Genomic DNA, 26,249 nt, shown 5'->3' on the forward strand with positions numbered 1-26,249 from the left:
GACCAATAGGACTGGAGACGACCTGTTTCTTTCATTATGGGGCCAATAGGACTGGAAACGACCTGTTTCTTTCATTATGGGGCCAATAGGACTGGAAACGACCTGTTTCTTTCATTATGGGACCAATAGGACTGGAGAAGACCTGTTTCTTTCATTATGGGGCCAATAGGACTGGATACGACCTGTTTCTTTCATTATGGGACCAATAGGACTGGAGATGACCTGTTTCTTTCATTATGGGGCCAATAGGACTGGATACGACCTGTTTCTTTCATTATGGGACCAATAGGACTGGAGATGACCTGTTTCTTTCATTATGGGACCAATAGGACTGGAGATGACCTGTTTCTTTCATTATGGGACCAATAGGACTGGAGATGACCTGTTTCTTTCATTATGGGGCCAATAGGACTGAAAATGACCTGTTTCTTTCATTATGGGGCCAATAGGACAGGTAATCTCCAGTCTAAATTCTGGAGTCTAAGCACAGCCAATTAAAACTCCCCTTATATACTTTTAAAAAAGTTTGATAATCTCAGATTTTTATTTTATTTTATTTGGAATGACAAATGCACTAGGCTTAACTTGTGCAAGTTAGAGGCCAGTGGATCAGGGTGGGCTTGGCATTCCAAATCCGCTGTTATACCATCAGGCTTTAAGCCCGAGGCACTTGGCCCACTTGTCCCCAACTCCAGAACGTGTCCCACCTTGGTTTTTCAATTAAAAACTTCCTCTGTCAGAACATTTCTCTTCACGATATATCAGCTGTCAAAAGGAGGCGCAGACTCATCACATATGCGGGTTTGGAAAATAACCTCTTAGGTTCAAGGTCAACCCCTACTTAAATCTTTCAGCTGGAATCTGGCTGAATCCTAAGCTCAATATAGATAAGAAACCATTTCTATGGAAGGCCTGGGTTGACAGGGGTGTCCTTGTTCGGGTGGGGTGGATCTCTATGATGGAGAAACTGAAATAATTATACCTCAATAATTATTAAACTGAACTGAAATAATTATACCTCAATAATAATTATTAAACTGAACTGAAATAATTATACCTATTCCTCAACAGCAATTCTGGAGGTGGCATTTGGCTCGGAAAGGGAACGAGGCATCAGCTCCAACTCTTTGCTTCTGAAGAACTCAGACAAAAAAGGTCATCTTTTTAACCTGAAAGTTGTGTGGGAAACAGATTTAAACGTGTCATTGTCAGGCCTCCCGAGCGGCGCAGCCGTTTAAGGCACTGCATCGCAGTGTTGCAGCATCACTACAGCCTGGGGTTCGTGACCGGGAGTCCAATAGGGTTTGGCCGGGGGAGGCTGTACTTGTCTCATCACGCTCTAGCGACTCCTTGTGGTGGGCCGGGCGCCTGCAGGCTGACCTCAGTCGTCAGTTTAACAGTGTTTCCTCTGACACATTGGTGCAGCTGGCTTGGCGGTCATCTTCCAAGTCCATCTGCATAAACTTGCAATAATGTACACTGGTCCAATGATTATTTCGGGGGGTCACATGATACAAGAGCAAGTGTTAAATCTCCTCCCCTTTCCACAGCCCCCACCAAGTCGGGTGAAAAAAAAAGTCTCCTTTCCCTGTTGGCACAAGCGTCTCAGTGGACTTCAGAGGGGAATAAAGGCTAACCAACCGTGTGTGAGTCAGTGTGTGTGTCTAGGCAGTAGTACTCACTCCTCTGCCATGTGTGTGTCCTTCAGGACGTGTACGTAGATGTAGAGGGCCTGTTCGTGTTTCCCCATCCGACCCAGCAGCACGGCCCGCTCCTCCAGAAGACCTGACACAGACAAAATGGCACGGTTAGATTGAAGACACCCAGGGTGCGGTTGCGTCATGGGACCAGCGTCGTTGCCAACTAGCATAGCTGGTGCCATTGCTTAGAATTCTTCCTCATTTAAGCAAAGGTTTATGGGATATTAGAACTAGAGGTCGACTGATAATGATTTTTCAACACCGATACCGATTATTGGAGGACCAAAAAAAGCAGACACCGATGAGCCGGTCGATTTTTAGAAAAATATATATATATATATATATATATATATATATATATATATATATATATATATATATATAATGACAATTACAACAATACTGAATGAACAATGAACACTTTTATTTTAACTTAATACATAAATCAAATCAATTTAGCCTCAAGTAAATAATGAAACATGTTCAATTTGGTTTAAATAATGCAAAAACAAAGTGTTGGAGAAGAAAGTAAAAGTGCAATATGTGCCATGTAAGAAAGCTAACGTTTCAGTTCCTTGCTCAGAACATGAGAACATATGAAAGCTGGTGGTTCCTTTTAACACGAGTCTTCAATATTCCCAGGTAAGAAGTTTTAGGTTGTAGTTATTATAGGACTATTTCTCTGTATACCATTTGTATTTCATTAACCTTTGACTATTGGATGTTCTTATAGGCACTTTAGTATTGCCATTGCCAGTGTAACAGTATAGCTTCCGTCCCTCTCCTCGCCCCTACCTGGGCTCGAACCAGGAACACATCGACAACAGCCACCCTCGAAGCATCGTTACCCATCGCTCCACAAAAGCCGCGGCCCTTGCAGAGCAAGAGGAATAAATATTCCAAGTCTCAGAGCGAGTGACGTTTGAAACGCTGTTAGCGCGCACCCCGCTAACTAGCTAGCCATTTCACATTGGTTACACCAGTCTAATCTCGGGAGTTGATAGGCTTGAAGTCATAAACAGCGCTGTGCTTCAAGCATTGCTAAGAGCTGCTGGCAAACACTGTAAAGTTTGAATGAATGCTTACGAGCCTGCTGCTGCCTACCACCGCTCAGTCAGACTGCTCTAACAAATCATAGACTTAATTATAATATAATAGTATGATCTGGGACCAGGCTAGGTAACGACCATATGAGTTGGCAAGACAACACAAACAGATCTGGGACCAGGCTAGGTAATGACCATAGGAGTTGTCAAGACAACACAAACCGATCTGGGACCAGGCTAGGTAACGACCATATGAGTTGGCAAGACAACACAAACAGATCTGGGACCAGGCTAGGTAATGACCATAGGAGTTGTCAAGACAACACAAACAGATCTGGGACCAGGCTAGGTAATGACCATAGGAGTTGTCAAGACAACACAAACCGATCTGGGACCAGGCTAGGTAATGACCATAGGAGTTGTCAAGACAGCACAAACAGATCTGGGACCAGGCTAGGTAATGACCATAGGAGTTGGCAAGACAACACAAACAGATCTGGGACCAGGCTAGGTAATGACCATAGGAGTTGTCAAGACAACACAAACCGATCTGGGATCAGCATAGACATAGATGGCATAAATTTATGAGAGTTATTTAGCAAACACTCCAGAGCGACTTACAATCATTGCGTCCAAAGGGCCGCATGCGATCACTAAGAGCAGTCAGAGAGGACAAGACCAACCGCCTCTACCATGACCACTAGGGCTGGGAATGGATGGCCTGTATCACCATACTTACATGCCGATTCTATATGTATTGTGATTCTCATGATTCTCTAAATATTGTGATTCTATATATATATATATATATATATATATATTGTGATTCTCATGATTCTCGATGTATTGTGATTCTCATGATTCTCAATGTATTGTGATTCTCATGATTCTCTAAGTATTGTGATTCTCATGATTCTCTATGTATTGTGATTCTCATGAATCTGTATGTATTGTGATTCTCATGATTCTCTATGTATTGTGATTCTCATGAATCTGTATGTATTGTGATTCTCATGATTCTCTATGTATTGTGATTCTATATATATTGTGATTCTCAATGTATTGTGAATCTCATGATTCTGTATGCATTGTGATTCTCATGATTCTGTATGTATGCGATTCGATACTGCGATTTTGTGATTTGATGTTTCAAACATATTGTTCACAGTGTACAAAACACAGCGTACAAAACATTAGGAACAGCTGCTCTTTCCATGACACAGACTGACCAGGTGAATCCAGGTGAAAGATATGATTCCTTATTGATGTCACCTGTTAAATCCACTTCAATCAGTGTAGATGAAGAGGAGACAGGTTAAAGAAGGATTTGTAAGCCTTGAGACATGGATTGTGTATCAATCAAATTCAAAATATCTTACATCAGCTGATATCTCAAAGTGCTGTACAGAAACACAGCCTAAAACCCCAAACAACAAGCAATGCAGGTGTAGAAGCACGGTGGCTAGGAAAAACTCCCTAGAAAGGCAGGAACCTAGGAAGAAACCTAGAGAGGAACCAGGCTATGAGGGGTGGCCAGTCCTCTTCTGGCTGTGCCGGGTGGAGATTATAACAGAACATGGCCAAGATGTTCAAATGTTCATAAATGAGCAGCAGGGTCAAATAATAATAATCACAGTGGTTGTAGAGTGTGCAGCAAGTCAGCACCTCAGGAGTAAATGTCAGTTGGCTTTTCATAGCCGATCATTGAGAGTATCTCTACCACTCCTGCTGTCTCTAGAAAGTTGAAAACAGCAGGTCTGGGACGGGTAACACGTCCGGTGAACAGGTCAGGGTTTGATAGCCGCAGGCAGAACAGTTGAAACTGGAGCAGCAGCACAACCAGGTGGACTGGGAACAGCAAGGAGCCATCAGGCCAGTGTGTGTGCCATTCAGAGGGTGAATGGGCAAAGACAAAAGATTTAAGTGCCTTTGAACGGGGTATGGTAGTAGGTGCACCGGTTTGAGTGTGTCAAGAACTGCAATGCTGCTGGGTTTTTCCACACTCAATAGTCCCCCGTGTGCCTCAAGACCCAAAGGACATCCAGCCAACTTGGTAACTGTGGGGAGCATTGGATTCTACATGGGGCCAGCATCCCTGTGGAACGCTTTCAACATCTTGCAGAGTCCATGTCCCGACGAATAGAGGCTGTTCTGCAGACATTAGGGGGGGTACAACTCAATATTAGGAAGGTGTTCATAATGTTTTGTACACTCAGTGTATGTCTCCTGCAGAGCGACAAGAGTCATGGAAATAAGTGCTGAAAACATGTTGGCTCACTTTTTCAAAAGAAGATGAAGAATAAGCTATAGGAATACGGCCGTTTCGGTGCATGTCCAGACAACTAGCGCTAGCTAATGCTACCTAGCAAGTACAAATCGATACTTCGAGAGTCAACATATCAATATATCGTCCAAAATAATATTGCAATATGTAACTTCATCGAATATTTCCCCCACCTAACTTTCCCATTCTTACCGTCAAAGGGGAAGTCACTGATAAGACGTCCAGGCTCGTAGCTGGTAGAGACCTCCAGGAAACATAGAAGCTTGTTCCTAAACTCTCCCAGGTCCCCCTCCTCCTTCCCAGCAGCCACTGCAGGAACCCCTACAGGACAAGGAAGACAGAACAGACAGATCCCAGCTGTGGAGTACCTCAGGGCAGTGTGCTGGGGGCTGTGGAGTACCTCAGGGCAGTGTGCTGGGGGCTGTGGAGTACCTCAGGGCAGTGTGCTGGGACTACTTATTTTTCTGTTATAGATCAATGATACTAGATATTCCTTAGGCCCCCCCCCCCAAAAAAAAAAAAATTGTAGTAGTATCAGGTCTTACCCTCGGGCAGGGAGTTGAGGTACTGCTTCATGAGCCCCTGGACCCTCTCCAGGTACAGCTGAATGAGGACGTTATGGAACTCTGGCTCCGTCTCCTCCCAGACGTGTACGATGTGCTCCAGGTAGGGGATAGTCAGCTCCTTAAAGCCCTCCTTCAGGAAGTTCAGGACCTTGTCTCTGGGCAGGGTCTCTACCTCTGTCAGGTCCTCAGTGAAGATCTGGGACAGAAACAATATGTATATGACCTATAGTGATACTGAATTTACATTTTCCCCAATGGAGAATCAATGTATCTTAGTATGTACACTACATGTTCAAAAGTATGTGAACATGCCTTTAAATTAGTTGATTTGGCTATTTCAGCCATACCTGTTGTTGACCGGTGTATTCAATCGAAAACACATCCATGCAATCTCCATAGACAAACATTGTCAGTAGAATGGCCCTTACTGAAGAGCTCAGTGACTTTCAACGTGGCAGCGTCATAGGATGCCACCTTTCCAACAAGTCAGTTCTTAAAATTTCTGCCCTGCTAGAGCAGCCCTGGTCAACTGTAAGTGCTGTTATTGTGAAGTGGAAACGTCTAGAAGCAACAGCGGCTCAGTCGCGAAGTGGTAGGCCACACCAGCTCACAGAACAGGACCGCCGAGTGCTGAAGCACGTAAAAACCATCTGTCCTCGATTGCAACACTCACTACCGAGTTCCAAACTGCCCCTGGAAGCAACGTCGGCACAATGACTGTTTGTCGGAAGCTCCATGAAATGGGTTTCCACGGCTGAGCAGCCGCACACAAGCCTAAGATCACCATGCACAATGCCAAGCGTTGGCTGGAGTGGTGTAAAGCCGCCAATTGACTCAAAATAAATTTAGCTTGTCACCAAAAACACTCACAAACTTCTACAGATGCACAATCGAGAGCATCCTGTCGGGCTGTATCACCGCCTGGTACGGCAACTGCTCCGCCCACAACCGTAAGGCTCTCCAGAGGGTAGTGAGGTCTGCACAACGTATCACCAGGGGCAAACTACCTGCCCTCCAGGACACCTACACCACCCGATGTCACAGGAAGGCCATAAAGATCATCAAGGACAACAACCACCCGAGCCACTGCCTGTTCACCCCGCTATCATCCAGAAGGCGAGGTCAGTACAAGTGCATCAAAGCTGGGACCGAGAGACTGAAAAACAGCTTCTATCTCAAGGCCATCAGACTGTTAAAACAGCCACCACTAACATTGAGTGGCTGCTGCCAACATACTGACTCAACTCCAGCCACTTTAATATTGGAAAAATTGGATGTAAAAATGTATCACTAGCCACTTTATATAATGTTAACATACCCTACATCACTCATATCATATGTATATACTGTACTCTATACCATCTACTGCATCTTGCCATCTTTATGTAATACATGTATCACTAGCCACTTTAAACTATGCCACTTTTATGTTTATATACCGATACCCTACATTACTCATCTCATATGTACAGTGCATTGCGAAAGTATTCGGCCCCCTTGAACTTTGCGACCTTTTGCCACATTTCAGGCTTCAAACATAAAGATATAAAACTGTATTTTTTTGTGAAGAATCAACAACAAGTGGGACACAATCATGAAGTAGAACGACATTTATTGGATATTTCAAACTTTAACAAATCAAAAACTGAAAAATTGGGCGTGCAAAATTATTCAGCCCCTTTACTTTCAGTGCAGCAAACTCTCTCCAGAAGTTCAGTGAGGATCTCTGAATGATCCAATGTTGACCTAAATGACTAATGATGATAAATACAATCCACCTGTGTGTAATCAAGTCTCCGTATAAATGCACCTGCACTGTGATAGTCTCAGAGGTCCGTTAAAAGCGCAGAGAGCATCATGAAGAACAAGGAACACACCAGGCAGGTCCGAGATACTGTTGTGAAGAAGTTTAAAGCCGGATTTGGATACAAAAAGATTTCCCAAGCTTTAAACATCCCAAGGAGCACTGTGCAAGCGATAATATTGAAATGGAAGGAGTATCAGACCACTGCAAATCTACCAAGACCCTCTAAACCTTCAGCTCATACAAGGAGAAGACTGATCAGAGATGCAGCCAAGAGGCCCATGATCACTCTGGATGAACTGCAGAGATCTACAGCTGAGGTGGGAGACTCTGTCCATAGGACAACAATCAGTCATATATTGCACAAATCTGGCCTTCATGGAAGAGTGGCAAGAAGAAAGCAATTTCTTAAAGATATCCATAAAAAGTGTTGGTTAAAAAGTTTGCCACAAGCCACCTGGGAGACACACCAAACATGTGGAAGAAGGTGCTCTGGTCAGATGAAACCAAAATTGAACTTTTTGGCAACAATGCAAAACGTTATGTTTGGCGTAAAAGCAACACAGCTGAACACACCATCCCCACTGTCAAACATGGTGGTGGCAGCATCATGGTTTGGGCCTGCTTTTCTTCAGCAGGGACAGGGAAGATGGTTCAAATTGATGGGAAGATGGATGGAGCCAAATACAGGACCATTCTGGAAGAAAACCTGATGGAGTCTGCAAAAGACCTGAGACTGGGACGGAGATTTGTCTTCCAACAAGACAATGATCCAAAACATAAAGCAAAATCTACAATGGAATGGTTCAAAAATAAACATATCCAGGTGTTAGAATGGCCAAGTCAAAGTCCAGACCTGAATCCAATCGAGAATCTGTGGAAAGAACTGAAAACTGCTGTTCACAAATGCTCTCCATCCAACCTCACTGAGCTCGAGCTGTTTTGCAAGGAGGAATGGGAAAAAATGTCAGTCTCTCGATGTGCAAAACTGATAGAGACATACCCCAAGCGACTTACAGCTGTAATCGCAGCAAAAGGTGGCGCTACAAAGTATTAACTTAAGGGGGCTGAATAATTTTGCACGGCCAATTTTTCAGTTTTTGATTTGTTAAAAAAGTTTGAAATATCCAATAAATGTCGTTCCACTTCATGATTGTGTCCCACTTGTTGATTCTTCACAAAAAAATTGTTTTATATCTTTATGTTTGAAGCCTGAAATGTGGCAAAAGGTCGCAAAGTTCAAGGGGGCCGAATACTTTCGCAAGGCACTGTATATGCTGTACTCGATACCATCTACTGCATCTTGCCTATGCCGTTCTGTACCATCACTCATTCATATATTTATATGTACATATTCTTATTCCATCCCTTTAGATTTGTGTGTATAAGGTAGTTGTTGGGGAATTGTTTTGAACTAGAAGCACAAGCATTTCAGTACACTCACATTAACATCTGCTGACCATGTGACCAATAACATCTGCTGACCATGTGACCAATAACATCTGCTGACCATGTGACCAATAACATCTGCTGACCATGTGACCAATAACATCTGCTGACCATGTGACCAATAACATCTGATTTGATTTGAGCAGAGGAAACGCATTCTCTGGGATGCCGAATCAAACTTCACCATCTGACAGTCCGACAGACGAATCTGAGTTTGGAAGATGCCAGGAGAACGCTACCTGCCAACTGTAAAGTTTGGTGGAGGAGTAGTAATGGTCTGGGGGTGTTTTTCATGATTTGGGCCTTAGTTCCAGTGAAGGGAAATCTTAACCCTACAGCATACAATGACATTCTAGATGATTCTGTGCATCCAACATTTTGGGGGAGGCCCTTTCCTGTTTCAGTATGACAATGCCCCAGTACACAAAGCGAGGTCTATAAAATAAATGGTTTGTCAATATCGGTGTGGAAGAACTTGACTGGCCTGCACAGAGCCCTGACCTCAACCCCATCGAACACCTTCGGGATGAATTGGAGCACCGTCTGTGATCCAGGCCTAATCGCCCAACATCAGTGCCCGACCTCACTAATACTCTTGTGGCTGAATGGAAGCAAGTCCCAGCAACAACGTTCCAACAAACAGTGCAGTCAACTAGGGTAGGAAAAGACAGTTCCAACTCCTGACAATCCTGTCTCACCTTGAGTCCGTCCTCGGGACAGATCTTCAGAACCCAGGGAGAGAACTCAAAGATAATGACCAGATTCTCCATCCCTGACAAGATAATGATAAGAGATGATTAATGGTACGCTCAGAGAGGACAGGGTTGGACGTGTGAGAATGGTGGAAAGGTTAAAGGTTAACTCATATGGTGTTTGTTTGTGGAGCTATATCGACTGTGGCGTTCTCTTCGTTAGTGCCGTCATACACACATCAACTCTGCTGTGTGGAAAGCCGATTGTATGTTTCAATCCCAGTGTTCATTTACATGGATGTTTAATCCAATATCGTTGACAAAACATCGGTGTTAAGTTGATGTTGGGAGGTTAACTCACCCAGTCTCTGGAGGTACTGCACCGTCCTCTCATGTCCCTTTAGAGGAGAGTTAGCCTTGGTGGACTGATCCAACAACACCTGTAGGGCTGGGGGGGGGAGAGAGGAGAGTTAGCCTTGGTGGACTGATCCAACAACTCCTGTAGGGCTGGGGGAGGAAGAGAGGAGTGTTAGCCTTGGTGGACTGATCCAACAACACCTGTAGGGCTGGGGGAGGAAGAGAGGAGAGTTAGCCTTGGTGGAACTGATCCAACAACATCTGTAGGGCTGGGGGAGGAGAGTTAGCCTTGGTGGAACTGATCCAACAACACCTGTAGGGCTGGGGGAGGAAGAGAGGAACGTTAGCCTAGGTGGAACTGATCCAACAACACCTGCAGGGGAGGAAGAGAGGAACGTTAGCCTTGGTGGAACTGATCCAACAACATCTGCAGGGGAGGAAGAGAGGCGAGTTAGCCTTGGTGGAACTGAACCAACAACACCTGCAGGGGAGGAAGAGAGGAACGTTAGCCTTGGTGGAACTGATCCAACAACACCTGCAGGGCTGGGGAAGGAAGAGGGGAGAGTTAGCCTTGGTGGAACTGATCCAACAACATCTGTAGGGCTGGGGGAGGAGAGTTAGCCTTGGTGGAACTGATCCAACAACACCTGTAGGACTGGGGGAGGAAGAGAGGAACGTTAGCCTTGGTGGAACTGATGCAACAACACCTGCAGGGGAGGAAGAGAGGCGAGTTAGCCTTGGTGGAACTGATCCAACAACACCTGCAGGGGAGGAAGAGAGGCGAGTTAGCCTTGGTGGAACTGAACCAACAACACCTTATGGGCTGGGGGAGGAATAGAGGAATGTTAGCCTTGGTGGGACTGATCCAACAACACCTGTGGGGCTGGGGGAGGAAGAGAGGAATGTTAGCCTTGGTGGGACTGATCCAACAACACCTGTAGGGGAGGAAGAGAGGAGCACAAACAGGGTCAGGAAGAGGTGAAGGAGAGGTGTGAAGGAAGAGAAACGAGGGAGAGAATGCAGAACAAAAGGACGTGTCACTTGTACGCGAGTACATAATACAATTCAGACAATAATAATATATATTTAGGTCGTCTGATTGGACAATACATTTTTTTTAAAAATATATATTTAAAAAAAAAAAAAAAATCACCAAATGTTAAGGTTTGCGGGGACGACAATTGCTCATCAATCGGATTGCACAACTTCTTTGGTTAACGACTTCTCTGCAGAACAAGGGTCCAAGACTTCACTACTCCTTCGTCAATGAATCATGCTACAGCCTACCTACCTATAGGCTATATGTTGATTTAGGCTACCTACCTACCTATAGGCTATATGTTGATTTAGGCTACCTACCTATAGGCTACATGTTGATTTAGGCTACCTACCTATAGGCTGGCTATATGTTGATTTAGGCTACCTACCTATTGTCTACATGTTGATTTAGGCTATATGTTGATTTAGGCTACCTACCTATTGTCTACATGTTGATTTAGGCTACCTACCTATAGGCTGGCTATATGTTGATTTAGGCTACCTACCTATTGGCTATATGTTGATTTAGGCTACCTACCTATTGGCTACATGTTGATTTAGGCTACCTACCTATAGGCTACATGTTGATTTAGGCTACCTACCTATAGGCTACATGTTGATTTAGGCTACCTACCTATTGGCTACATGTTGATTTAGGCTACCTACCTACCTATAGGCTATATGTTGATTTAGGCTACCTACCTACAGGCTATATGTTGATTTAGGCTACCTACCTATAGGCTACATGTTGATTTAGGCTACCTACCTATTGGCTATATGTTGATTTAGGCTACCTACCTATTGGCTATATGTTGATTTAGGCTACCTACCTATTGGCTATATGTTGATTTAGGCTACCTACCTATTGTCTACATGTTGATTTAGGCTACCTACCTATAGGCTGGCTATATGTTGATTTAGGCTACCTACCTATAGGCTATATGTTGATTTAGGCTACCTACCTATTGGCTATATGTTGATTTAGGCTACCTACCTATTGGCTACATGTTGATTTAGGCTACCTACCTACAGGCTATATGTTGATTTAGGCTACCTACCTATAGGCTATATGTTGATTTAGGCTACCTACCTATAGGCTACATGTTGATTTAGGCTACCTACCTATAGGCTGGCTATATGTTGATTTAGGCTACCTACCTATAGGCTATATGTTGATTTAGGCTACCTACCTATAGGCTACATGTTGATTTAGGCTACCTACCTATAGGCTACATGTTGATTTAGGCTACCTACCTATAGGCTACATGTTGATTTAGGCTACCTACCTACCTACCTATTGGCTACATGTTGATTTAGGCTACCTACCTACCTATTGGCTACATGTTGATTTAGGCTACCTACCTATTGGCTATATGTTGATTTAGGCTACCTACCTATTGGCTATATGTTGATTTAGGCTGCCTACCTATAGGCTACATGTTGATTTAGGCTACCTACCTATAGGCTATATGTTGATTTAGGCTACCTACCTACAGGCTGCTGTAACCTACATGTTGATTTAGGCTACCTACCTATAGACTATGGAATTTCTGTGGTAATTAGGCCTTTATATAATTTTATTTAGAATTGATCAGAATACATTTCTGACCATTAAACAGCATACTAAAATCAGCCTGGAGCAACAGACCATGAAACAGCAACCAGGCTACTAACTCAGTCTGGAGCAACAGACCATTAAACAGCAACCAGGCTACTAAATCAGTCTGGAGCAACAGGCCATTAAACAGCAACCAGGCTACTAACTCAGTCTGGAGCAACAGGCCATTAAACAGCATACTAACTCTAAATCGGTCTGGAGCAACAGGCCATGAAACAGCATACTAACAGGCCATGAAACAGCAACCAGGCTACTAACTCAGTCTGGAGCAACAGGCCATGAAACAGCATACTAACTCTAAATCAGTCTGGAGCAACAGACCATGAAACAGCAACCAGGCTACTAAATCAGTCTGGAGCAACAGACCATGAAACAGCAACCAGGCTACTAAATCAGTCTGGAGCAACAGGCCATTAAACAGCATACTAACAGGCCATGAAACAGCAACCAGGCTACTAAATCAGTCTGGAGCAACAGGCCATGAAACAGCAACCAGGCTACTAAATCAGTCTGGAGCAACAGGCCATTAAACAGCAACCAGGCTACTAAATCAGTCTGGAGCAACAGGCCATGAAACAGCATACTAACTCTAAATCAGTCTGGAGCAACAGGCCATGAAACAGCAACCAGGCTACTAAATCAGTCTGGAGCAACAGGCCATTAAACAGCAACCAGGCTACTAAATCAGTCTGGAGCAACAGGCCATGAAACAGCAACCAGGCTACTAAATCAGTCTCGAGCAACAGGCCATGAAACAGCAACCAGGCTACTAAATCAGCCTGGAGCAACAGGCCACGAAACAGCAACCAGGCTACTAAATCAGTCTGGAGCAACAGGCCATGAAACAGCAACCAGGCTACTAAATCAGTCTGGAGCAACAGGCCATGAAACAGCAACCAGGCTACTAAATCAGTCTGGAGCAACAGGCCATGAAACAGCAACCAGGCTACTAAATCAGTCTCGAGCAACAGGCCATGAAACAGCAACCAGGCTACTAAATCAGCCTGGAGCAACAGGCCACGAAACAGCAACCAGGCTACTAACTCAGTCTGGAGCAACAGGCCATGAAACAGCAACCAGGCTACTAAATCTGTCTGGAGCAACAGGCCATGAAACAGCAACCAGGCTACTAAATCAGTCTGGAGCAACAGGCCATGAATCAGCAACCAGGCTACTAAATCAGTCTGGAGCAACAGGCCATTAAACAGCATACTAACTATAAATCAGTCTGGAGCAACAGACCATGAAACAGCAACCAGGCTACTAAATCAGTCTGGAGCAACAGGCCATGAAACAGCAACCAGGCTACTAAATCAACAAGGCAGTTTAACCCACTGTTCCCCGGGTAGGCCGTCATTGAAAATAAGAATTTGTTCTTAACGGACTTGTCAAGTTAAATGAAGGTCAAATAAAAAACATCAGCACTGATCCAAACTTACAACTACCCTCTTCTTTTTAACAATAGCCTGTATAGAAGTGTCTGATACTGCAAAGAAACCACTACCAACGGACACCAATAAGAAGAGACTTGCTTTGGCCAAGAAACACGAGCAATGGACATTAGACCGATGGAAATCTGTCCTTTGGTCTGATGGAGTCCAAGTTGGATATTTTTGGATCCAACCGTTCGTGTCTTTGTGAGATGCAGAATAGGTGAACGGATGATCTCCACGTGTGGTTCCCACCGTGAAGCATGGAGGAGGAGGTGTGATGGTGTTGGGGGGGGGCTTTGCTGGTGACACTGTGTGATTTATTTAGAATTCAAGGCACAGCCTGTCTACCACAGCATTCTGCAGCGATACGCCATCCCATCTGGTTTGCACTTAGTGGGACTATCATTTGTTATTCAACAGGACAATGACCCAACACACCTCCAGGTTGTGTAAGGGCTATTTTAACAAGAAGGAGAGTGATGGAGTGCTGCATATCAGATGACCTGGCCTTCACAATCACCCGACCTCAACCCAATTGAAATGGTTTGGGATGAGTTGGACCGCAGAGTGAAGGAAAAGCAGCCAACAAGTGCTCAGCTCAACTCATTCAAGACGGTTGGAAAAGCATTCCAGGTGAAGCTGGTTGAGAGAACATTTTTGGTTACTACATGATTCCATATGTGTTATTTCATATTTCATAGTTTTGAGGTCGTCATTATTATTCTACAATGTAGAAAATAGTAATAATAAAATAAAGAAAAACCCTTGAATGCAGGTGTCCAAACTTTAGAGACTGGTAGTGTTAGTATTCTCCAGACACCGCCAGGGCGACGCCGCCGTCTACACGCCACGGCGACGACGCAGTCTGCACGCCACGGCGACGACGCCGTCTGCACGCCACGGCGACGACGCCGTCTGCACGCCACGGCGACGACGCCGTCTGCACGCCACGGCGACGACGCCGTCTACACGCCACGGCGACGACGCCGTCTACACGCCACGGCGACGACGCCGTCTACACGCCACGGTGACAACCCCGTCTACACGCCACGGCGACAATGCTAATTTCCTTTGAAGCATGGAGGAGGTGGTGTGATGGTGCTCATTACCTTTGAAGCATGGAGGAGGAGGTGTGATGGTGCTCATTACCTTTCTGATGCAGACCCTTCTTCTCATAGAGGATGATGAGCTCGCTGTACTTGTGGGCCTTCTTCAGGATGTACTCACTCTCCTCAATGTGACAGTGGTTATTATCCAGACGCAACAGAGGGGACACCAGGGCCACGTTGGTCTGGAGAGAGGAGAGAGACACTAGATTAAACACAGGGGCCACGTTGGTCTGGAGAGAGGAGAGAGACCCTAGATTAACACAGGGGACACGTTGGTCTGGAGAGAGACACTAGATTAACACAGGGGACACCAGGGCCACGTTAGTCTGGAGAGAGGAGAGAGACACTAGATTAACACAGGGGACACCAGGGCCACGTTAGTCTGGAGAGAGGAGAGAGACACTAGATTAACACAGGGGACACCAGGGCCACGTTAGTCTGGGGAGAGGAGAGAGACACTAGATTAACACAGGGGACACCAGGGCCACGTTAGTCTGGGGAGAGGAGAGAGACACTAGATTAACACAGGGGACACCAGGGCCACGTTGGTCTGGAGAGAGACACTAGATTAACACAGGGGACACCAGGGCCACGTTAGTCTGGAGAGAGGAGAGAGACACTAGATTAACACAGGGGGCACCAGGGCCACGTTAGTCTGGGGAGAGGAGAGAGACACTAGATTAACACAGGGGACACCAGGGCCACGTTGGTCTGGAGAGAGACACTAGATTAACACAGGGGACACCAGGGCCACGTTGGTCTGGAGAGAGACACTAGATTAACACAGGGGGCACCAGGGCCACGTTGGTCTGGAGAGAGACACTAGATTAACACAGGGGGCACAGTCTGAGGTATCCATACGTACATGCAGGTAGCATTACAATGGAATGGGGGGGTACGTCTGAGGTATCCATTCGTACCTGCAGGTAGCATTACAATGGAATGGGGGAGTACGTCTGAGGTATCCATACGTACATGCAGGTAGCATTACAATGGAATGGGGGAGTACGTCTGAGGTATCCATACGTACATGCAGGTAGCATTACAATGGAATGGGGGAGTACGTCTGAGGTATCCATACGTACCTGCAGGTAGCATTACAATGAAATGGGGGAGTACGTCTGAGGTATCCATACGTACATGCAGGTAGCATTACAATGGAATGGGGGAGTACGTCTGAGGTATCCATATGTACATGCAGGTAGCATTACAATGGAATGGGGGAGTACGTCCGAGGTATCCATACGTACATGCAGGTAGCATTACAATGGAATGGGGGAGTACGTCTGAGGTATCCATACGTACATGCAGGTAGCATTACAATGACATGGGGGAGTACATCTGAGGTATCCATACGTACCTGCAGGTAGCATTACAATGGAATGGGGGAGTACGTCTGAGGTATCCATACGTACATGCAGGTAGCATTTGAGCAGCGTGGTGTCGATGATCTGCAGGAGTTTCTTCCTGCTCTTGATGGTGGGAATCCCTTCCATGAGGGGAGACGGGGTGGACGGCTCGGAGTCGTTCAGGTGCTTCACCAGGTGACTGCGTTTCTGGAATACACACATCACTGTCATTGGGGTTTTCCTCTGGACCGTGAAGGGGCTGAGGAGGTGGTGGTGGTGGGGGGGGGGGGCTGAGGTGGTGGTGGGGTAGGGGATGAGGTGGGGGGGCTGAGGTGGTGGTGGGGCTGAGGTGGTGGTGGGGGGGGAACAGGAAATATTTAGGAGACAATTTTAGAGGTCCCTAATTTTGGCAGTGAAGATAAATCTGAGCATTTTTAAGGTCATTTCCTGAAATTCTATGCATTTTGCCAAGGATAATTCTGTGTTATCAATTCAATTCAATTCAAGGGCTTTATTGGCATGGGAAACGTGTTAACATTGCCAAAGCAAGTGAGGTAGATAATATATAAAGTGAAAATATAAAGTGAAATAAACAATACAAATTAACAGTAAACATTACACATACAGAAGTTTCAAAACAATAAAGACATTACAAATGTCATATTATATATATACAGTGTTTTAACAATGTACAAATGGTTAAAGGACACAAGATAAAATAAATACGCATAAATATGGGTTGTATTTACAATGGTGTGTGTTCTTCACTGGTTGCCCTTTTCTCGTGGCAACAGGTCACAAATCTTGCTGCTGTGATGGCACACTGTGGAATTTCACCCAGTAGATATGGCAGTTTTTCAAAATTGGATTTGTTTTCGAATTCTTTGTGGATCTGTGTAATCTGAGGGAAATATGTCTCTCTAATATGGTCATACATTGGGCAGGAGGTTAGGAAGTGCAGCTCAGTTTCCACCTCATTTTGTGGGCAGTGAGCACATAGCCTGTCTTCTCTTGAGAGCCATTTCTGCCTACGGCGGCCTTTCTCAATAGCAAGGCTATGCTCACTGAGTCTGTACATAGTCAAAGCCTTCCTTAAATTTGGGTCAGTCACAGTGGTCAGGTATTCTGCCGCTGTGTACTCTCTGTGTGGGGCCAAATAGCATTCTAGTTTGCTCTGTTTTTTTGTTAATTCTTTCCAATGTGTCAAGTAATTTTCTTTTTGTTTTCTCATGATTTGGTTGGGTCTAATTGTGTTTCTGTCCTGGGGCTCTGTAGGGTGTGTTTGTGTTTGTGAACAGAGCCCCAGGACCAGCTTGCTTAGGGGACTCTTCTCCAGGTTCATCTCTCTGTAGGTGATGGCTTTGTTGTGGAAGGTTTGGGAATCACTTCCTTTTAGGTGGTTATAGAATTTAACGGCTCTTTTCTGGATTTTGATAATTAGTGGGTATCGGCCTAATTCTGCTCTGCATGCATTATTTGGTGTTCTACGTTGTACACGGAGGATATTTTTTGCAGAATTCTGCGTGCAGAGTCTCAATTTGGTGTTTGTCCCATTTTGTGAAGTCTTGGTTGGTGAGCGGACCCCAGACCTCACAACCATAAAGGGCAATGGGCTCTATGACTGATTCAAGTATTTTTAGCCAAATCCTAATTGGTATGTTGAAATTTATGTTCCTTTTGATGGCATAGAATGCCCTTCTTGCCTTGTCTCTCAGATCGTTCACAGCTTTGTGGAAGTTACCTGTGGCGCTGATGTTTAGGCCGAGGTACGTATAGTATTTTGTGTGCTCTAGGGCAACGGTGTCTATATGGAATTTGTATTTGTGGTCCTGGTGACTGGACCTTTTTTGGAACACCATTATTTTGGTCTTACTGAGATTTACTGTCAGGGCCCATTATTTTTTTACACTGTTTGGACTTCGACGACCCCCCCCCCCCCCAAAAAAAGTGCTTAGGCGGCCCACCAAAAGGATTACAAAGGGCAGACAAATCCCTGTCCATCAGCACAACACCCTGCAACTAACTAGATATGAATCAAGCCAGCAGTGGACTGCAGGGTGACATGCTACTGGATAAACATTCACCTGAGACAGCAGAGACAAGCCAGCAGGGTACCATGCTACTGGATAAACATTCACCTGAGACAGCACAGAGTCAAGCCAGCAGGGTACTATGCTGCTGGATAAACATTCACCTGAGACAGCACAGAGACAAGCCAGCAGGGTGACATGCTACTGGATAAACATTCACCTGAGACAGCACAGAGACAAGCCAGCAGGGTACCATGCTACTGGATAAACATTCACCTGAGACAGCAGAGACAAGCCAGCAGGGTACTATACTACTGGATAAACATTCACCTGAGACAGCACAGAGACAAGCCAGCAGGGTGACATGCTACTGGATAAACATTCACCTGAGACAGCACAGAGACAAGCCAGCAGGGTGACATGCTACTGGATAAACATTCACCTGAGACAGCACAGAGACAAGCCAGCAGGGTGACATGCTGCTGGATAAACATTCACCTGAGACAGCACAGAGTCAAGCCAGCAGGGTACTATACTACTGGATAAACATTCACCTGAGACAGCAGAGACAAGCCAGCAGGGTACTATACTACTGGATAAACATTCACCTGAGACAGCACAGAGTCAAGCCAGCAGGGTGACATGCTACTGGATAAACATTCACCTGAGACAGCACAGAGACAAGCCAGCAGGGTGACATGCTACTGGATAAACATTCACCTGAGACAGCACAGAGACAAGCCAGCAGCGTGACATGCTGCTGGATAAACATTCACCTGAGACAGCAAGCCAGCAGGGTACCATGCTACTGGATAAACATTCACCTGAGACAGCACAGAGTCAAGCCAGCAGGGTACCATGCTACTGGATAAACATTCACCTGAGACAGCACAGAGACAAGACAGCAGGGTACCATGCTACTGGATAAACATTCACCTGAGACAGCACAGAGTCAAGCCAGCAGGGTACTATGCTGCTGGATAAACATTCACCTGAGACAGCACAGAGTCAAGCCAGCAGGGTACTATGCTACTGGATAAACATTCACCAGAGACAGCACAGAGTCAAGCCAGCAGGGTGACATGCTACTGGATAAACATTCACCTGAGACAGCACAGAGACAAGACAGCAGGGTACCATGCTACTGGATAAACATTCACCTGAGACAGCACAGAGACAAGCCAGCAGGGTACTATACTACTGGATAAACATTCACCTGAGACAGCACAGAGACAAGACAGCAGGGTACTATGCTACTGGATAAACATTCACCTGAGACAGCACAGAGACAAGCCAGCAGGGTACCATGCTACTGGATAAACATTCACCTGAGACAGCACAGAGACAAGCCAGCAGGGTACCATGCTACTGGATAAACATTCACCTGAGACAGCACAGAGTCAAGCCAGCAGGGTACTATGCTGCTGGATAAACATTCACCTGAGACAGCACAGAGACAAGCCAGCAGGGTACCATGCTACTGGATAAACATTCACCTGAGACAGCAGAGACAAGCCAGCAGGGTACTATACTACTGGATAAACATTCACCTGAGACAGCACAGAGACAAGCCAGCAGGGTACCATGCTACTGGATAAACATTCACCTGAGACAGCACAGAGTCAAGCCAGCAGGGTGACATGCTATTGGATAAACATTCACCTGAGACAGCACAGAGACAAGCCAGCAGGGTACCATGCTACTGGATAAACATTCACCTGAGACAGCACAGAGTCAAGCCAGCAGGGTGACATGCTACTGGATAAACATTCACCTGAGACAGCACAGAGACAAGCCAGCAGGGTGACATGCTGCTGGATAAACATTCACCTGAGACAGCACAGAGACAAGCCAGCAGGGTACCATGCTACTGGATAAACATTCACCTGAGACAGCACAGAGACAAGCCAGCAGGGTGACATGCTGCTGGATAAACATTCACCTGAGACAGCACAGAGACAAGCCAGCAGGGTGACATGCTGCTGGATAAACATTCACCTGAGACAGCACAGAGACAAGCCAGCAGGGTACCATGCTACTGGATAAACATTCACCTGAGACAGCAGAGACAAGCCAGCAGGGTACTATACTACTGGATAAACATTCACCTGAGACAGCACAGAGACAAGCCAGCAGGGTGACATGCTACTGGATAAACATTCACCTGAGACAGCACAGAGACAAGCCAGCAGGGTGACATGCTACTGGATAAACATTCACCTGAGACAGCACAGAGACAAGCCAGCAGGGTGACATGCTGCTGGATAAACATTCACCTGAGACAGCACAGAGTCAAGCCAGCAGGGTACTATACTACTGGATAAACATTCACCTGAGACAGCAGAGACAAGCCAGCAGGGTACTATACTACTGGATAAACATTCACCTGAGACAGCACAGAGTCAAGCCAGCAGGGTGACATGCTACTGGATAAACATTCACCTGAGACAGCACAGAGACAAGCCAGCAGGGTGACATGCTACTGGATAAACATTCACCTGAGACAGCACAGAGACAAGCCAGCAGCGTGACATGCTGCTGGATAAACATTCACCTGAGACAGCAAGCCAGCAGGGTACCATGCTACTGGATAAACATTCACCTGAGACAGCACAGAGTCAAGCCAGCAGGGTACCATGCTACTGGATAAACATTCACCTGAGACAGCACAGAGACAAGACAGCAGGGTACCATGCTACTGGATAAACATTCACCTGAGACAGCACAGAGTCAAGCCAGCAGGGTACTATGCTGCTGGATAAACATTCACCTGAGACAGCACAGAGTCAAGCCAGCAGGGTACTATGCTACTGGATAAACATTCACCAGAGACAGCACAGAGTCAAGCCAGCAGGGTGACATGCTACTGGATAAACATTCACCTGAGACAGCACAGAGACAAGACAGCAGGGTACCATGCTACTGGATAAACATTCACCTGAGACAGCACAGAGACAAGCCAGCAGGGTACTATACTACTGGATAAACATTCACCTGAGACAGCACAGAGACAAGACAGCAGGGTACTATGCTACTGGATAAACATTCACCTGAGACAGCACAGAGACAAGCCAGCAGGGTACCATGCTACTGGATAAACATTCACCTGAGACAGCACAGAGACAAGCCAGCAGGGTACCATGCTACTGGATAAACATTCACCTGAGACAGCACAGAGTCAAGCCAGCAGGGTACTATGCTGCTGGATAAACATTCACCTGAGACAGCACAGAGACAAGCCAGCAGGGTACCATGCTACTGGATAAACATTCACCTGAGACAGCAGAGACAAGCCAGCAGGGTACTATACTACTGGATAAACATTCACCTGAGACAGCACAGAGACAAGCCAGCAGGGTACCATGCTACTGGATAAACATTCACCTGAGACAGCACAGAGTCAAGCCAGCAGGGTGACATGCTATTGGATAAACATTCACCTGAGACAGCACAGAGACAAGCCAGCAGGGTACCATGCTACTGGATAAACATTCACCTGAGACAGCACAGAGTCAAGCCAGCAGGGTGACATGCTACTGGATAAACATTCACCTGAGACAGCACAGAGACAAGCCAGCAGGGTGACATGCTGCTGGATAAACATTCACCTGAGACAGCACAGAGACAAGCCAGCAGGGTACCATGCTACTGGATAAACATTCACCTGAGACAGCACAGAGACAAGCCAGCAGGGTGACATGCTATTGGATAAACATTCACCTGAGACAGCACAGAGACAAGCCAGCAGGGTACCATGCTACTGGATAAACATTCACCTGAGACAGCACAGAGACAAGCCGGCAGGGTACCATGCTACTGGATAAACATTCACCTGAGACAGCACAGAGACAAGCCAGCAGGGTACCATGCTACTGGATAAACATTCACCTGAGACAGCACAGAGTCAAGCCAGCAGGGTGACATGCTACTGGATAAACATTCACCTGAGACAGCAGAGACAAGCCAGCAGGGTACTATACTACTGGATAAACATTCACCTGAGACAGCAGAGACAAGCCAGCAGGGTACTATACTACTGGATAAACATTCACCTGAGACAGCAGAGACAAGCCAGCAGGGTACTATACTACTGGATAAACATTCACCTGAGACAGCACAGAGACAAGCCAGCAGGGTACCATGCTACTGGATAAACATTCACCTGAGACAGCACAGAGACAAGCCAGCAGGGTACTATACTACTGGTACATCACACAACAACCCCACCCACCTGTGTCAGGTAGTGCTACATGCTGGTTTACAACCCCCCTACCCACCTGTGTCAGGTAGTCTATGAGCGCCAGGTGAGCCTTCTCCAGTTCTGCTCCAGACAGACTGGGCAGGGGGTTGGGGTAGTGCAGCTGTTTACGGTAGTCAGCGGGGAGCAGGTCGGGATACAGACCAATCACATGGGTCGGATCTGTTGGAGGGAGGTACAGCGTTACTATGGTTACGTTAGTGCCCTATATACTACTTTAGACCAGGGCCCTATTTCCTATATAGTACACTACTGTTGACCAGGGCCCTATTCCCTATATAGAACACTACTGTTGACCAGGGCCCTATTCCCTATATCGTACACTACTGTTGACCAGGGTCCTATTCCCTATATAGAACACTACTGTTGACCAGGGCCCTATATAGAACACTACTGTAGACCAGGGTCCTATTCCCTATATAGAACACTACTGTTGACCAGGGCCCTATTCCCTATATAGTACACTACTGTTGACCAGGGCCCTATTCCCTATATCGTACACTACTGTTGACCAGGGCCCTATTCCCTATATCGTACACTACTGTTGACCAGGGCCCTATTCCCTATATCGTACACTACTGTTGACCAGGGCCCTATTCCCTATATCGTACACTACTGTTGACCAGGGCCCTATTCCCTATATATAGTACACTACTGTTGACCAGGGCCCTATCCCCTATATAGAACACTACTGCTGACCAGGACCCTAAAGGTTCTGATTGGCCTGATCATCAATTTCACTTCACACCCAGCCAAACCCCTCCCCTCTCAGACGACGGCCGTAAAAAACCTCACCTGTGCCGAGCTTAGCGAACACCTGCATGGAGTCATCGAACCTCTTCTGACAGAACAGATTGAAGGCATAGAGATTCTGGATGTGGTGAATCTGCTGTCTCTTATCTCCTTCCACGTCATCCTTCATATTCTGCAAATCAAAGTAAGAGATTGTGACAAAACTGTCAGTAAGAGAGAGTCCACGATTGAGTCTTTGAATGAAGAGATGTAGACACAACTGTCAGTAAGAAAGAGTCCACGATTGAGTCTTTGAATGAAGAGATTGAGACAAAACTGTCAGTAAGAGAGAGTCCACGATTGAGTCTTTGAATGAAGAGATGTAGACAACTGTCAGTAAGAGAGAGTCCACGATTGAGTCTTTGAATGAAGAGATGTAGACAAAACTGTCAGTAAGAGAGAGTCCACGATTGAGTCTTTGAATGAAGAGATTGAGACAAAACTGTCAGTAAGAGAGAGTCCACGATTGAGTCTTTGAATGAAGAGATGTAGACAAAAACTGTCCGGTTCGAGTGTGTTTGTTGCAGCTCGTTCCAGTCGCTAACTGCAGCGAAACTGAAAAGAGGAGCGGCCCAGGGATGTGTTTGTGCGCTTTGGGAACCTTTAACAGAATGTGACTGGCAGAGAACGGGTGCACCAGTTATAAAACGTTGTGTTATCCTAGATGTATCCGCGCGTCTTTGTCAGCGGTAGTTCATCCTACTCACGGCCAGCTGCAGGGCCAGTTCAAACTGCTTGTCCTGTAGTAACTGTCTGATCTGACTGGCGATGGGCACAGGCACCAGGCGCCAGACAAAATGGTTGCTGGCAACGTACACTATATTGGGCCTGAGACAGACAGAGACACAGAGACAGAACAACAAGGGAGAGATAGTTATTCATTACAACAGTGTGTGATGGTTGACAGTGTTCTCTGTGGAATACGTCACAGACTATATGTATAGATCCCAGATCATATCGAGTCAGACTATATGTATAGATCCCAGATCATATTGAGTCAGACTATATGTATAGATCCCAGATCATATTGAGTCAGACTATATGTATAGATCCCAGATCATACTGAGTCAGACTATATGTATAGATCCCAGATCATATTGAGTCAGACTATATGTATAGATCCCAGATCATATCGAGTCAGACTATATGTATAGATCCCAGATCATATCGAGTCAGACTATATGTATAGATCCCAGATCATATTGAGTCAGACTATATGTATAGATCCCAGATCATACTGAGTCAGACTATATGTATAGATCCCAGATCATATTGAGTCAGACTATATGTATAGATCCCAGATCATACTGAGTCAGACTATATGTATAGATCCCAGATCATATTGAGTCAGACTATATGTATAGATCCCAGATCATATTGAGTCAGACTATATGTATAGATCCCAGATCATATTGAGTCAGACTATATGTATAGATCCAGATCATATTGAGTCAGACTATATGTATAGATCCAAGATCATATCGAGTCAGGCTATGTGTTGATCCCAGATGATATCGAGTCAGGCTATGTGTTGATCCCAGATCATATCGAGTCAGGCTATGTGTTGATCCCAGATGATATTGAGTCAGAATATATGTATAGATCCCAGATCATATTGAGTCAGACTATGTGTTGATCCCAGATCATATTGAGTCAGACTATATGAATAGATCCTAGATGATCTCTCCTACTCTGAGACGCTCTGATCTGTATAGTGTGATTGCATAATCACCCAGCTGATGTGATGAATCGTGGTCTCTGCAGCTCCACACTCTGGACCAGCAGTCTGGGTTCAAAGGTCCTTATCTCCACATAGCGAGGCAGGACAGCTATGATGTAGGGGGACTGATGTTCTGAGAGAGAGACAGAGACATGATGTAGGGGGACTGATGTTCTGAGAGAGAGAGAGAGAGAGACAGAGAGACACAGACAGACAGAGAGACACAGAGAGACAGAGACAGAGAGAGACATGATGTAGAGGGGCTGTTGCTCTGAGAGAGAGAGACTCATTCATTCTCAGTGAAAATGTACTGAGCAAATGTCAAATTGGCTTTTTAACAAATTTCCGTACAACAGACCACATATTCACCCTACACACCCTAAATGACAAACAAACAAACGGCAAAGTCTTCTTATGCTTTGTTGATTTAGACTCAATTTGGCATGAGGGTCTGCTGTACAAATTGATGGAAAGTGGTGAAGGGGGGAAAATATATGACATTATAAAATCCATGTACACAAACAAGGGTGCGGTTAAAATTGCCAAAAATCCTGCAGTGCCAGACGTGTCCCTCTGCTTAAGCCAGTACATGTCCAGGCCCGTCTGAAGTTTGCTAGCGAGCATTTGGATGATCCAGAAGAAGATTGGGAGAATGTCATATGGTCAGATGAAACCAAAATAGAACTTTTTGGTAAAAACTCAACTCGTCGTGTTTGGAGGACAAAGAATGCTGAGTTGCATCCAAAGAACACCATACCTACTGTGAAGCATGGGGGTGGAAACATCATGCTTTGGGGCTGTTTCTCTGCAAAGGGACCAGGACGACTGATCCGTGTAAAGGAAAGAATGAATGGGGCAATGTATCGTGAGATTTTGAGTGAAAACCTCCTTCCATCAGCAAGGGCATTGAAGATGAAACGTGGCTGGGTCTTTCAGCATGACAATGATCCCAAACACACCGCCCAGGCAATGAAGGGGTGGCTTCGTAAGAAACATTTCAAGGT

At 45.6% G+C, this 26,249-nt stretch overlaps 1 protein-coding gene across 6 annotated transcripts in view; it reads right to left on the reverse strand.

The window, feature by feature from the left end:
• LOC110504288 (VPS39 subunit of HOPS complex) overlaps positions 1-26,249 on the reverse strand; it is a 39,902-nt gene that overhangs the window by 6,172 nt on the left and 7,481 nt on the right. For 3 of the 6 annotated variants that reach the window (XR_016492093.1, XM_090221457.1, XM_090221458.1), the window contains exons 9-19: positions 25,258-25,378; positions 24,233-24,353; positions 23,529-23,658; positions 22,753-22,895; positions 16,512-16,652; positions 15,137-15,278; positions 9,903-9,989; positions 9,548-9,621; positions 5,576-5,792; positions 5,223-5,351; positions 1,683-1,785 (exon numbers count right to left, since the gene is read on the reverse strand). Coding sequence is in view for 5 of the 6 variants with exons in the window: in XM_090221457.1 (XP_090077583.1) it covers positions 1,683-1,785; positions 5,223-5,351; positions 5,576-5,792; positions 9,548-9,621; positions 9,903-9,989; positions 15,137-15,278; positions 16,512-16,652; positions 22,753-22,895; positions 23,529-23,658; positions 24,233-24,353; positions 25,258-25,378 (1,408 nt within the window). In the remaining variant the exon portion in view is untranslated. Of the gene's footprint in view, positions 1-1,682; positions 1,786-5,222; positions 5,352-5,575; positions 5,793-9,547; positions 9,622-9,902; positions 9,990-10,166; positions 10,220-15,136; positions 15,279-15,805; positions 15,857-16,511; positions 16,653-22,752; positions 22,896-23,528; positions 23,659-24,232; positions 24,354-25,257; positions 25,379-26,249 lie in introns of those variants that run through there. The other 3 variants (XM_090221460.1, XM_090221461.1, XM_090221462.1) reach the window with 2 other exon arrangements.

The sequence above is a fragment of the Oncorhynchus mykiss genome, chromosome 25 (genome assembly GCF_057628025.1).
Source record: "Oncorhynchus mykiss isolate SJ-2025 chromosome 25, ASM5762802v1, whole genome shotgun sequence".
Classification (NCBI taxonomy): Eukaryota; Metazoa; Chordata; class Actinopteri; order Salmoniformes; family Salmonidae; genus Oncorhynchus; species Oncorhynchus mykiss.